Source organism: Trichechus manatus, unplaced genomic scaffold, assembly GCF_000243295.1.
Source record: "Trichechus manatus latirostris isolate Lorelei unplaced genomic scaffold, TriManLat1.0 scaffold00025, whole genome shotgun sequence".
NCBI classification, from domain to species: Eukaryota; Metazoa; Chordata; class Mammalia; order Sirenia; family Trichechidae; genus Trichechus; species Trichechus manatus.
This window is the reverse complement of record NW_004443961.1, coordinates 5,409,534-5,423,925: the sequence shown is the minus strand read 5'-3', so window position 1 is coordinate 5,423,925 and position 14,392 is coordinate 5,409,534. Positions and strand designations below refer to the sequence as shown.

Genomic DNA, 14,392 nt, shown 5'->3' with positions numbered 1-14,392 from the left:
CTTCCTGAATTCCTCCAATTTTTTGTCTGTATTTTCCATGAATTTGTCTGTTTTTTTCTCATGTTTGTCAGCTTTTTGCCTCAGTTCTTAGAAAATTCCGAGTATTAGAGATTTGAATTCCCTATCAGGTACTTCTAGTGCATTTTCTTCCACAGGAGAGTCATCTGGTGTTTTAATTTGGACGCCTACTGGAACTATCCTGTCCTGTTTTTGTAAATGTTTAGATATTGTTTGCTGTTTTCAGGGCATTCAGTAGTTATTTCTCTCATTTATTGATTGTAGATTGTTTGTTTCATCCCTTTTTTTAAAAAAAAAATTTGAGTATGTCTGAGCAGGCGGACTGCGTGCTCTTTGTTGTTTGCTCATCTGTGCGCTCAATACTTTTTTCCTCCTTCTCCAACTGGCAGGTTCAGTCACTCAGGTAAGGTACAGCAGGGTAGGTCTAGCTGAAGAGGAGCCACTGGGATGGGTTGTTTGTGGCACTCACTACAGCCACCAGGGCGGGTCAGTACTCAGTGCTGGGCAGGTTCCAGTAGGTCGTGCCTGCACTGCTTGGTGGTGTGATGTCAAGTGCATGGTGCAGGTAGGCAGGATGCAGCGGGGAGATGGTTATGTGTGGAGCTAAGCGGCTGTTTTGTCTCCCACTGGATGCTCCGTGAGGCTGCTTTCTCGTACCCCCGTTTGCTGGTCTCCGATAGGAGTCCAGGATGGTGGATCCACGCTCCATTAGCTGGTAGGGGACCTCTGCATGACTCTCTCCTCACTCTCCGTTCTCTGTCAGTATTCTCACTCCATTTGGTGCTCAGCTGAGTTCTTTATCTCTTCATTTGATGTTCTAGGGTTTCAGGATTGTTGCATTCTCTGTTTGGCTTAGTTTTTTGGATCTTTGCTGTGGAGGGACGGCGTGGTGCTTCTGCCTAGAGCGCCATCTTGCTGGAACTCTTCTATAATAGTTCTTGATAGATATCTGATTGTCCACTTGCTTTGTTCTTCTTCAAGATTGTCTTTGCTATTTTTGGCCCTTTGAATTTTCATATAAATTTTAGAATCAGCTTGTCAACTTCTACATGTACACACACACAGCTGGCTGAGATTTAGATTGATATTGCATTGAATCTATAAATCAATTTGAGGAGAATTGATATCTTTGCAGTATTGAGTCTTCCAACCCATGAATGTGGTGTATCCCTTTATTTTTTTTAAGTCGTCTTTAATCTCTCTTAGCAGTGCTTTGCAGTTTTCTGGGAGGAGGTCTGGCACGCATTTATTTAGATATATTGCTAAATACTTGAATTTTTTTTTTTATGTTGTTATAGTTTATATCTTTACAAAATTGACCTTGTAGCCAGCAACTTTGCTAAACTTGCTTGTTAATTCTAATAATTTACCTGTAGATTCTTCTGAATTTTCTGTGTTCATACTCATGTCATCTCTGTGAATATCATTTTTATTTTTTCCTTCTAATCTTATTTGTGTATGTGTATGTATATTTAATTTTTTTTTTTTTTTTTAAGAGAAATCCCTTAATTAGTTTATGGAAGTTCCTTTGTGTTTCTAGTTTGCTAAGAGTTTTAAAGTCATGAATGACTGACCTTTCTCAGACATGTTTTGTTTATCTATTGAGATTATCAATTTTTTTTCCCTGTATTCTGGCAACATGATGAATTACAAGGATTGATTTTCAAGTATTAAACCAATCTTGTATTTCTGGGATAAGCTGAACTTGGTTGGAAAGTATTATCTTTTTTGTACATATATTGCTGGATTCAATTTGCTAATAGTTGGTTTAGGATATTTTTATAAGAAAGTTTGGTTTTAATTTTCCTTTTTTTTTGTAAAGTCTGTCAGATTTGGTATCAGGGTTTTCCTGACCTCATAAAATGTGTTCAGAAGTATTCCTTTTTTTTCTGTCTGGGAGAGTTTGTGTAAGATTAGTATTATTTTTTTCCTTACATGTTTGGGAAAATTCTGGTGAAGCCACTTGCGCTGGAATTTTCTTTAGTATGTATAGGACCGTTAACGTTTTCTCTTACTTCTCATTTCAGTTTTAGTTAGTTATATTTTTCAATGATTTTCTACCCCATTCAAATATTATTAGTATGAAGTTGATATTTTTTTATTGTCTGTGGTATCTGCAGTGATGTTCCTTTTCATTTCTGATATTGGTCATTTATACCTGTCATTTTTTTTCCTTGTTTATTCTTGTCTTTTATTGTTACTGTGTGCTGTTGAGTCAGTTTCTGACTCATAGCAACCCTGTGTGACAGAGTTGAACTGCCCCATAGGATTTTCTTGGCTGTAATCTTTACGGAAACAGATCGCCAGGTTTTTCTCCTGTGGAGCCACTGGGTGAGTTCAGACTGCCAGGGCTCCTTCTGCTCTTGCCTAGGGATTTGTTAATTTTTTATTTTTTTCCACTTAAGAATTTTTAAAAATTTTTTATTGTGCATTAGGTGAAAGTTTACAGGGCAAATTAGTTTCCCCTTCGATAGTATGTACATAAAATGATCCGTGACATTGGTTTCATTCCCCACAGTGTGCCTGCACTCCCCTCATTTCCATCCTAGGTTCCCCATTTCCTTTTGTCTTGTATTGCTACCCCTTCCTGCCTTCTCATCTTTGCTTTTGGGCAAATGTTGCCCTTTTGATCTTGTATAATTGGTTGTTCTAAGGAGCACGTTCCTCTCTGGTGTTATTGTTTATTTTATGGGCCTGTCTATGGTTAGCCTTTTGCATTTTCATATAAATTTTGAAGGCTGAAGGGTGGTCTCTGGGAATGGCTTCAGTTCCATTTCAGAAGGGTGTCTTAGGGTCATAGTCTCGGGGGTTCCTCCAGTCTGTATCAGGCCGAGGGATTTATTAATTTATTGCTCTAAAGAACCAACTTCTGTTTTTTTCTTTCTTTAATATATGCTTATTTTCTATTTTATTGATTCTGCTCATTTATTATTGCCTTGCTTCTGTATTTTTTGGGGAGCCCTGGTGGTGCTGTGGTTAAGAGCTCGGCTGCTAGTTGAAAGGTCGGTGGTTCGAATCTCCCTAGCAGATCTGTGGGAAAAAAGACATGCCAATCTGCTCCTGTAAAGATTACAGCCTAGGACAGTTCTGCTCTGTCATATAGGGTTGCTATGAGTCGGAATCAACTCGATGGCAAACAGCAACAGCATATTCTTGGGTTTAATTTGCTGGGTTTTTTGTTTTTGTTTTTTTTTTTAACTTCTTGAGATGGATGCCTGGATGAGTGGTTCTCAAACTAGAGCAAGTATCAGAATCATCTGGAGAGCTTGTTAGAACACTTTGCTGAGCCCCATACCCAGATTTTCTGATTCAAAAGGTCTGAGGTGAGGCCTGAGAAATTGCATTTTATCAAGTTCCCAGGTGATGCTGCTACTGCTGCTGCTTTGCTCTGGGAACCACACTTTTGAGAACCATGGCTTAAATCATTGCTTTTCAGCATATAGTGTTTTCTGATAGACGTATTTAATATCTTTCCAAGCACTGCTTTAGCTGCACCTCAGAATTTTTGATATGTCCTATTTTTATTTTTATTATCGCTCAGTTCAAAACATCTTCTAATTTTCCTTGTGGTTTCTTCATTTTCAAACATTTAGGGATTGTTTAGTTATCTTTTTGTTATTGATTTCTAGTTTAATTCCACTGTGGTCAGAGAAGATACTTTTTATTATTTCAATCCTTTGAAATTTGTTACTGTTAACTATTTTAGGTGTATTAAAAATGAGTATGTGAAATTTACTGGATCAACCTTGTTTTTTGTTGTCATGTTTCACTTCAGGTCCTGAAAATCCTTGGTTGGTCCAAGCTTATGTTTCAGCAGCCAAACACCCCTTTGCTTCTGTGGTGGCTCAGGAGGTTTTTCAGAGTGGAATCATTCCTTCAGACACAGACTTCCGTATCTACAGGGACTTTGGGAACATTCCAGGTATGTCGTCAGTGGTTTTATGAGCTACTGCGTGACACCGACTTACAAAAATCAAGTTTTACCTTTTGGAAGTTTTGAGTAAACAGCATTTTCTGAGAGAAAATTCTGAGAGGTGTGTGTTCTGACTGAACAGCACTCCTAATGTTTTCCCTGTTGTGTAGACTCCACGCTAATTAACTGCTGCCTCTTCCAGAACTTGTCATCTCACCCTGCAGTATGACTGGAGAACAGGGGAGAACTGTTCAGTACTTCATTCGCAAGAGATGATCATGGATCTTTCAGGGGTCTTTGCATTTTGTCGTTATCTTGTTTTGCCAGCTCTCTTAGCAATTTGTCCAGCTTTATTTGAAGTTAAAGTTTGGCTCTTGCTTGGCAAGGATGTAGATGGCAAACTTTTGATGACCGCCAAAACTCCACATTCCCACCCCTTGCTGTGTGATGTGGAGCGCCTCCCTCTGGAGTGTGTACTTCCTTCATCGTTACTGAATTACGTGCTGCATCTGTGGATTGTGTAAGAATTTGGAAGAGAGTTCAGTCATTCGTTTATGAATGTAACAACAGTCATGCCACTGCCTTGACATTTTACCTTTTAGAAATTTAATAAAGTAACAGGCCTAAAGCAAGGTTGATCTTCAAAGCAAAATAACTTTGTTTTTTCTCTGTATGTCCTAGGAATAGACTTAGCTTTTATTGAGAATGGATACATTTACCACACCAAGTATGACACAGCGGACAGAATTCCTACAGGTTCCATTCAGCGAGCAGGTTGGTACTCTCATTTAGACTTCTGATAACACAGTAGGATGAGGTGTGAGGGATGATCTATAAACCTTTTAGGCAGTGTGGGGTATGAATGAGCTAGGGTTTTGGAGTTGGGGATGCAGAGTGGATTTTAGCCTTTCACTGTGCTGTCCTAGTTAAGAACCTAGGACTACCTGTTGGGAGCAGTGAGGAGGGGAACCTACCTGGACTTACGGTAGGCTTGCTGAGTAGTGAGCATACAGCCAAAGTGAGGGCTGTAAACTGGAGGTGGCACCTGCACACATGTTGCACAGCTTTCCCAGGTGTAGAAGAAAACAGTTACATTGACCCAGGGTTGGGTGGTGAGGGAAGGTAAGCTGGGTATTGGACAGGTGCCAGAGGACGCCTTAGGGCAAGGAAGTTAAAGGTGCTCTCCAGAAAGATCTGCAGTAGTCAGAGGAGGTGAATCTGATGCTGAACCTTAAAGAGTTGGTAGACACATTCCACATAAGAGCACAGCATGAGTAGGTGCGGGGGGCGGGGGTTGGCAGGTAAATTGTGGGTCTAGAACAGAAGCTGTATTTTCAGAAATAGAGGGAAGTGAGGTAGAGTCTGGGTAGAGACAGTTGTAGAGGGTTTTAGGTCACCAAGCAGATGCTACCGGAAATAAGGACTCACTGAAAGCCTGAGGGTGTCATTGAACTCTAGGTAAGATGGTTTAAATACTGTTCATCTGGTACAGCAGTGTGGTGTGGATGGTGGAGGAGAGGGGTAGGAGCCAGGGCAGTTCTGGATGTTCCTACAGTAATGTAAGTGGGGATGATGTGGGCTGGACCGGTGATGACAGAAAGTGGAAACAAAGGGGAGCGGTGGCAGATTAGACACGCTTGGACTGTAAATTCAGTAAGACTTGACATTAAGTAGAAGGCATGAGTCAGATGGCAGCAATGACAATGGCAAAGTATAAGGGCCACTGACCTTGGTGGGGAAGTGGGGGGCACCCCTCATCCAGAGTGGTCGTATTCAGAGTAGAGACTGTGCACTCTGGCAAACGCACAGAGGGGTCTATGAAGCAACCAGGCGAACATGCTAGCTGGGCAGTTGTAGTTCCAGGATTGGACCTACTGTAGAACTGGGCTTGGGTGTGGAAAACAGAAATGGGTTTTGCCAGAGTGAAGGAAAGGTAGAGAGCAGAGGACTGAGCTTTGGGGAAAGCACATTTGGAGGTGGATGGAGATGCCCATGAAGGAAATCTGGAGGTAAGACTGCGCAGTGTCTTAGAAGGGAGAGGAACAGAAATTCAAGGATGGGCTGAGAAGCAGGAAGAAAAGCAGATCAGCCAAGGCTTCATGCTCCTACGTTACAGGTCAAGCACATTCATTCATTGCTTGAGGTAAGAGGCATTGACCACAGACCAGTGGTGTACCAGGTTCTGCCTGGTGTTGCTCGGCCTGCCTCTCCAGCTTCCTTGCTGAGGACTTTCTCATTAAGGACTTTTCAGGACTCTTTTTCTCCCCAGGGCCTCTCTCCACACAGTTCTTTCAGTCTGGACCACACCCTGGCGTGACTAGCTCCTGTTTATTCTTTAGCTATAAATATCACTTCCTTCCACAGGGATGCCTCCAGACTTCCCAAACTCCATCAGTCCCCAGTGATAGGTTCCTTAGCACTCTCTACCTCTCCCTGTTAGCACACTTGTAATAACTTGTCTGATGTCTGTGAGCTTCATCATTGGTCTTTGTCTCTTGGTTTACCACTGAATTTCGGGTGTCTAGAACAGTGCCTGATCCAGTAACTATATAAATATTAAATGAATGGGAACTGGGAAACAGCCATTGAGTTTATCAATTGGGACAGTAAAATTGATCATAGAGAATAGTTCTAGTAGAGGGGAAAGGACAAAGGCCAGGTTAGAGTTGGCTGAGATATAAATGGAAAGGAAATGGAGTAGTGGGCATGGACCTTATTGAAGACGTTTAGGAAGAGAAGTAGGAGAGAGCAGTAGGATGCTAGAAAGCTCTCTTTGTTCACATTCTTTCTTGCTGTTTCTTTACTCAAACAGTGGGTGGTTTATTTCTGCCTTAGGTGGTTATACATGTAAATTACGTTCAGATCGTTTATTCAGTGTTGTTCTCTGTCTTTTTTACTAATAGGTGATAATATTTTAGCAGTTCTTAAATATCTAGCTACATCTGATATGCTGGCTTCTTCCTCCAAGTATCAACATGGACACATGGTCTTCTTTGATGTGTTTGGCCTTTTCGTCATTGCCTACCCCTCCCGTGTTGGCTCAATCATTAACTACATGGTGGTCATGGCCGTTGTTTTGTACCTGGGCAAAAAATTGCTGCAGCCCAAACAGAAGAGTAAGTATTGTTCTCTACAGCTGTAAGCATTGGCGTGGGTATGGGATTTGCCTGAAGTTTTTCAGTCATTGTGCTTGTGTCTTTCTAAGAAGTTAAAAATCTGAGAAAAGAACATTTGATTTGTAGTTGTAAGAAATTCGTAAGCGATTATCAAATTAATAGTGCTCACTATACTTTTGCTCTTGGTGAAACAGGCAGTTTTTATGTGCTTACGTACGGCATGTGAGTACCACATAGGAGCTATTGAGAAATGGATTGTACAGATTGGTTTTTAATGAAAAGTCCCATTAAAAAGTCTTGTCTGTGCTACAGACAAATAGCACCCTGGAGGATGCACGAACTACTTTTGGTTAAATTGACTTCTTTCTCCTTGAAATGTGTCTGCTTGAAATGTTTCATTGTCTTAGTTAAACTCTGCTGTTAGAGGGTAAAATATTTAGCAGCAATTTAAATAATTGCAGTAGTTAAGAGATTGGCTGCTGATCAAAAGGTCAGCAGCTGCTCCTTGGAAACCGTATGGGGCAGTTCTACTCTGTCCTGTAGGGTCGCTGTGAGTCGGAATCGACTTGACGGCAGTGGGTTCTTTCCCTAGTTAGTTTTCCCATGCTCTTTTCTCTTCCTGTGTTGGCTTCTTTTGGCAGGATTTTATATGAAACTTGGCCTTCCATTGCTGGTACTTTGATAGAGAAAGCATCCCAGAGGTGATGAAGACTAAGACCACCCACTTTTCTTGTCAGAGGTGTGTCTGAGCTATTCCTGGAAGACTTAGCTCGGTGTCCTTAGTACTCATAGACACCCAGTAAACAGTCGTTGAAGGTTATTTTTTGATACCTTCCCTGTGGCCCCTCCTAGTGCTTCACAAACCTCAACACCAGCAAATTTCAGTACTCTTCAGTTACAGTGGTGAATTTTTTGTTTATCCTGTTAATTCCACTGACCAGTTGTGTGGTTGACTTCATGAAGATGGTGACCTCAGCGTTGTACTTTCTTTTCCTCAGCTGCTCACTACGCGAAGGACTTCTTCTGTGGGCTTGGCATCACCCTGATAAGCTGGTTCACCAGCCTGATCACTGTTCTTATCATAGCTGTGTTCATCTCCCTCATCGGACGGTCCCTCTCATGGTATAACCACTTCTATGTTTCCGTTTGTCTGTATGGAACTGCAGCCGTCGCCAAAATAATATTCATACATACCCTCGCAAAAAGATTTTACTATGTGGTAAGTGGGAGGCGTGTTTATTGATTTCTGATGCTACCTTTAAGGATTAAAGACAGACTCGAGAGCCTGGTTTCTGTGTTCGGCCTTTTGAGCTGTCGAAACTTGTTCTGCCTGGTCACGGAAAACCAGCTCCCAGGACTTAGTTTTCTGGGAGGTTTTTTTGGTGAGGGTTGGGTTGCAGAATTCGAATGAGGTTCTGACACTGGGCTGTAAGCAGTGTTCGGGGTTGTGGTGGCAGCAAGGCTTGCTAGTGCAACCTCCTGCCTCTGCTGAACCTGCTGTTGGCTGTAACTACACACTCGATGCCGCCCACCCTCCCTGGGCTCACCCAGCGATCTGTGTTGTTTTAACGTCTCTGTTCCCCACTGGACTGTAAGCTCCATGAGGGCGGGGCTTGTTTTGTTCTTCACTGTCTCCCCTGTGCTCAGGCCCTGCATCTGGCTCATAGCACTGACACACAGTTAACTATTTGCTGCCTGAAAGAATATCGCACTGAAAGCTTATTTTTCCCTTCAGTTTTCCTTCACTTTTTCTTTATACCTGTATGTTGTTGATGCAGATTCTGACAGTGTGCATATGTGGGACACCTTGCTAAAGGAAAAAGAGGGAAGGAGTCAGGGTCCCAAAATGATGTGTCAATGCCCATTTAGGGAATATTACCATATTATGGCTCCAACTGTATAAATTTGTTTGGTAGAAATAAAATTAGGAATTAGGGTTACAAAATAATAGAACTAAAAAAATAAATTACAGTGAAATAGAGAGCCCTGGTTTCTGAGTTTCCAAGTGAGTTAGAGGGGAAAATCTTTCTTAGCTCCATTATTTGCAAGACAGCCAGTATACTGGCTTTTTCGGTTTGCCCTGCTAAGGATTAGAATGAAGTCTGTAACCCAACATTGTTCCGAAGGATGTCTTTGGTTCCTTCAAATGTGTCTGCTTGAAATGTTTCAGCTAATGTTGAGATGTGGTCCAAGGTGCCCTTCCAGCTTAGCAGGCCCTGTTGAAGAAAGGTTCTTTGAGGTCAGCTACCTGCTTATGGTTGAACTAATACTTCTATCCTGGTGGGTTCAGTTTCCAAAAGAAGTACACCACGGGGCTTGATTTCACACGTTTATTTTCCGTGTCACTGTATGTAACCCGAGTGTGGTTGACCATTGGCGGTGGCAGGCCGGGCTGGGGGCAGAAATGCTTAGAAAATTCCATTTACTTTTACTGATTTTAAGAGAGCAGTCACAAAACCTTGGGCTGAAAGCATAATGGAAAGAGTAACATGTTTCATTTTCATTCCACAAATACCCTCTTAGCTCCCGATGGGCTTAGTACTGTGCTGAGGCCTAGTGACAGAGACTCATGAGCCATGGCCTCTGGCTTCAAGGAGCTAACGGTTTCACATGGACTGTGAGGAAGCCAGTACAGTAAGCGCAGAGCCCAGGATGGAGTAAGATGGAGTGATGCACACGCAGTGCCATGGGGCATAGGGCAGAGAGGGGCATTGTGCTGGGTAAGTAAGGGAGGCTTCACGGAGGAGGTGGTGACACTTGAACTGGGTTTTTGAAGCATGAGTAGAAGTTCGCCAGATGGAGAACATTTCCTATCTTAGAACATTTCTAAAGGTTGCTTTTAACCCTTTGGTGGAAAAGCACAGATTAAATGTAAGTGATGGCATTGTTTTTATTCCATTCTGTTTCCACTGAAGGGTAGGAAAGTATAAGATATGCAGGGGTCACAGTCAATAAAAAGTTCAGTGTCGTGGAGCTGTATGGTGACAGCGCAATAGCTGAGAAGTCCAGCAGGGCCAGGGTAAAGTTCGGGCATTACTCTGAAAACCTGGGGGGCCACCATTGACGTTTTCTGAGCGGGATAGTAAATGAGAGCTTTTGTGATTTAAAAAGACTCTGGTAACACTATAGAGAATGGATTGGCAATGAGGCAGAGGTGAGAGGGATTGATGGATATGAGACGATAACTAGATTTGAGGGAGCTCTGGTAGCGTAGTGGTTAAAGCACTTGGCCTCTAACAGAAAGGTCGGTGGTTCGAACCCACTAGCTGCTCCCTGGGAGAAAGATGTGGCAGTCTGCTTTGGTAAAGAGTACCCATTGCCGTTGAGTCAATTCCGACTCATAGCGACCCTACAGGACAGAGAGGAACTGCCCCATAGAGTTTCCAAGGAGTTACCTGGTGGATTTGAACTGCCAACCTTTAGGTTAGCAGCCGTAGCTCTTAACCAGTACTCCGTCCCTATGGGGCAATTCTACCTTGTCCTGTAGGGTTGCTATGAGTTGGAATGGACTCAACAGCAATGGGGTTTTATATTTGGGTACGTCATGTAAGACATTTTCAGTTGTTATAGTTTTCATTGTTGAGATCTTTGTTTTTAAATATCTGAGTGGTGTTCAACTTCAAATTGACTCCTAGGAATTATTTTCCTCTTTTGGTCAGCAACATGTTATCTATTTAAATATTTAACGATGGTAACCTTTCTTTCATCGTCCAAGGGGTGTTCATCAGATAAACATCAACTTGTTTTGAAAACACGTGAGTGAAAACTCTTTCGAGCTCTTGAAGTAGTATCCCTTATAACAAACTTGCCCTAGGAATGAAAAGGTAGAGGAGAGAAAAACTTGACTATTTCTATTTCACTTCTGGTATTTCTGTGCTGTAATTATAATTATCATGTTAGCAGTAATAGACTCACTCACGCGGGCGTGAGAATATATTAAGTTCGATAGCAAGCTTTCCTCGGAGAACTCTGGGTGCTGCACAGGAACCCTCAGACTTGAAGTCTTAGAAAATATCGTCCAGCACGGTGACCTTACAGGACAGGGTAGAACTGCCCCAGAGGGTTGCCAAGGCTGTAAGTCTTTTCGGAAGCTGACCGCCACATCTTTCTTCCGTGGAACCGCTGTTGGGTTCTAACTGTCAGCCTTTCAGTTAGCAGCTGAACGCTTAACCACTACACCACTGGGGTGAAGTACAGGAATACAGGGAGGAGTAAAGGTGCACTGCAAAGCCAGTTGGAAGTAGAAGAAAACCCAAACCAAACCCGTTGCCATCAGGTCGATTTGGACTCACAGTGACCCTATAGGACACAGTAGAACTGCCCCATAGGGTTTCCAAGGAGCTGCTGGTGGATTCAAACTGCACAGTTTTTTGGTCAGCAGCTGAGCTCTTAACCACTGTGCCACCAGGGCTCCTGGAAGTAGAAAAGGCCAGAAAAATCAAGCAAAGCCCCCCAGGCCATGTGCCCTGGAGGCCCTGTAATTTTCCCGCGGGCGGTAGGAGGGATCCAGAGGCTGGTGGCATTCCTTCTCTGGCCGTTTCTTCAGTGTGCTCACTACAGTTTTGGGGAAGTTGCATAAACAGAAAGCCTACAGAGATTAATGTTTTTAGAAGAGTCCTTCCCCCCAGCCCCAACACCAATGTTATAACATTTCCAAATGTTGCCTTTAGCCCTGGGAAGAAAAACATGAATTGAATGCAAGTGATGGCATGTGTTGATTCCATCTTGTTAAATGTCTCTTTTCCCAGGCAGCAATTTGAATTTATTACTTCATCATAGGAGATAGCTTTGTCTGGGTTTACTTGAAAGTCTGAAGAGTAGCTTTAAACGAAATGCAGCTTTCCTGAGTGATGGGAATTAGATTTCAATAAAAGAGCCGTCTAAATGACCCATGAAAGAGACTGCTTTTTCTTTTTCTTTCAGAATACCAGTGACCAGTATCTGGGAGAAATATTTTTTGACATCTCGCTGTTTGTGCATTGCGTTTCTCTGATAACTCTCACTTACCAAGGACTTTGCTTGGCGTTTATCAGTGCTATCTGGATAGCATTTCCGCTGCTCACAAAGCTGTTTGTGCAGAAGGATTTTAAGCAGCATGGTAGGATATTGTTGGTTTTTATACAAAGAAAATTCCTGAATATACTTAAGATAAACACACCCACCTGCAGATATAGGTTTGGTTGTGGCTATTTCTACATGCATAATTGTAGGTGCTGTATGTATATTAACGTAGACACCAAGGGGCGAAGTCATGGAAGCTTCTTAGACATACCAGATACCTCGTGGGATGAAGTTCTTAGGCTCTGTGATGAAGGACCATAGACTCAGGGAACATCTACATCATTTGGCACAACATAGTACATAAAGACAGTGCTCTGCATCCTACTTTGGTGAGTAGTGTCTGGGATCCTAAGAGCTTGTGAGCAGCCATCTAAGATATCACTATTGGTCTCTTAGCAAAGGAGAGTGAAGAAAACCAAAGACTTAGGGAGCAGTTAGTCCAAAGAATTAACGGACTACAGGAACCGTCCTACATGACCCTGAGACCAGAAGAACTAGGTGGTGCCCGGCTACCACTACTGACCACTCTGACTAGAGATCACAGTACTTGAACAGAGTAGGAGAAGAATGTAGAACAAAAAATCAAATTCACAAAAAAGATCAGACTTACTGGTCTGACAGACTAGAGGAACTCCTGAGACTATAAGATACCCTTCTGACCTGGAACTGCAGCCATTGCTGGAGACCACCTCCCAGCCAAACAGTGGACAAGCACGAAAGATGAACAGTAACATCTGAGAGGAACATAGTCCTTAGAACAATCAATTATACAAGATCTGAAGGACAACATTTGTCCAAAAGCAAAGATGAGAAGGCAGGAAGGGATAGAAAATCCAGACGAAAGGGAACGGGGAACCCAGAGTGGAAGTGGGGAGACGGCTGACACACTGAGGGAAACGCAGCCAATGTCGTGGAGCACGTTATGTACAGGCTATGGAGTAGGAAACTAATTTGCTGTGTAAACTTTCACCTAAAGCACAATAAAAAATTTAAAAAAAAGGATACTTAAAGCTTCTAGGGACTATTTATTGTTTTAATCTTGTTGGGTAAGTTTTCAATACTGTTACTGGTTTTTTTTTTTCCTTAATTTTCAGACTACATAGATTTTTATTGTATACCTTATGCTCTATCCCATTTTGTGTTTATGAGCACATGCTAATATATTATTTATGTAGTTTGTTTAATTCATATTTGTATTTGCAAGTTGAATTGTCTTACCTTACTAGATAACATGTACCAAAATGGCTAAAGTCACATCTAATATTTTTTTATTGTTCTCTTTTTTTAATATTTTATTTGTTGTTGTTGAGAATGTACACCGCAGAACATACACCAATTGAACAGTTGCTGTGTGTACAGTTCAGTGACATTGATTATATTCTTCAGGCTGTGCAGCCATTCTCACCCCCGCTTTTCTGAATTGTCTCCCCATTAACATAAACTCACCACCCTCTAAGGTTCCTATCTAATCTTTCGAGTTGCTCTTGTCAATTTGATTCCAGATATATAGTTCTTAAGAGAGCATAATGCTCAAGGCAGACATTCTTTACTAAAGCTAAACTGTTGTGTGGTTTTAATAAGACTTCAGGGGATAATTTTGGTTTAAGGTTTAAAGATTATCTCAGGGCAGTAGTTTTGAGGATTTACCCAGCCTCCATGGCTGCAGAACCTCTGGATTCCATGAGAATTTGAAATTCTGATCTGCATTTTCTCGCTTTTGATCAGGTACATAATGTACGTTAGGTGCCAAGGTACACGAGGACTGTGGAAATCTCTTGACTATAGAATTTCACATACGTGTGTTTTCCTTTTCCCTAGGTGCCGGAGGAAAATTCCTGGTGTTTTATCTTGTGGGGATGTTTATCCCTTACCTGTACGCATTGTACCTCATCTGGGCGGTGTTCGAGATGTTCACCCCCATCCTCGGGAGGAGCGGCACACAAATCCCACCTGACGTTGTGCTGGCTTCCATTCTGGCTGGGTGTATAATGATCCTCTCGTCCTATTTTGTAAGGAATAAAATTTGTTTTTCTTGTTTATTTTTTGAATGAATATACGGTAAAGTTAGCCACGCTAGGGTCTGTGAAAGAGCACCGGCTTTTTCTTTATTGAGAAACTCTGAAGCCAGAACAGTGCTGAGTGGCTGTGCGTCGCGTGGGGTCGGTATGGTGGGAAAATGTAGAATGGGGCTGCTCGTTGCTGTTTTGATCTTGCTGGGACTTCTGTGCTTGTTTTTGCCTTCACATCCTTCCAAAGCCTCTGATTATACTTCTTTTCAGGTAGC

General features: G+C 42.2%; 1 protein-coding gene across 1 annotated transcript in view; it reads left to right on the top strand.

Moving 5' to 3' along the window:
- The window catches only part of ERMP1 (endoplasmic reticulum metallopeptidase 1), a 53,802-nt gene that overhangs the window by 21,602 nt on the left and 17,808 nt on the right, over positions 1-14,392 (top strand). The window contains exons 5-10 of the mRNA XM_004373482.3: positions 3,794-3,940; positions 4,613-4,705; positions 6,835-7,047; positions 8,046-8,266; positions 11,971-12,145; positions 13,927-14,117. Of these exons, the coding sequence (XP_004373539.1) occupies positions 3,794-3,940; positions 4,613-4,705; positions 6,835-7,047; positions 8,046-8,266; positions 11,971-12,145; positions 13,927-14,117 (1,040 nt within the window). The remainder of the gene's footprint in view (positions 1-3,793; positions 3,941-4,612; positions 4,706-6,834; positions 7,048-8,045; positions 8,267-11,970; positions 12,146-13,926; positions 14,118-14,392) is intronic.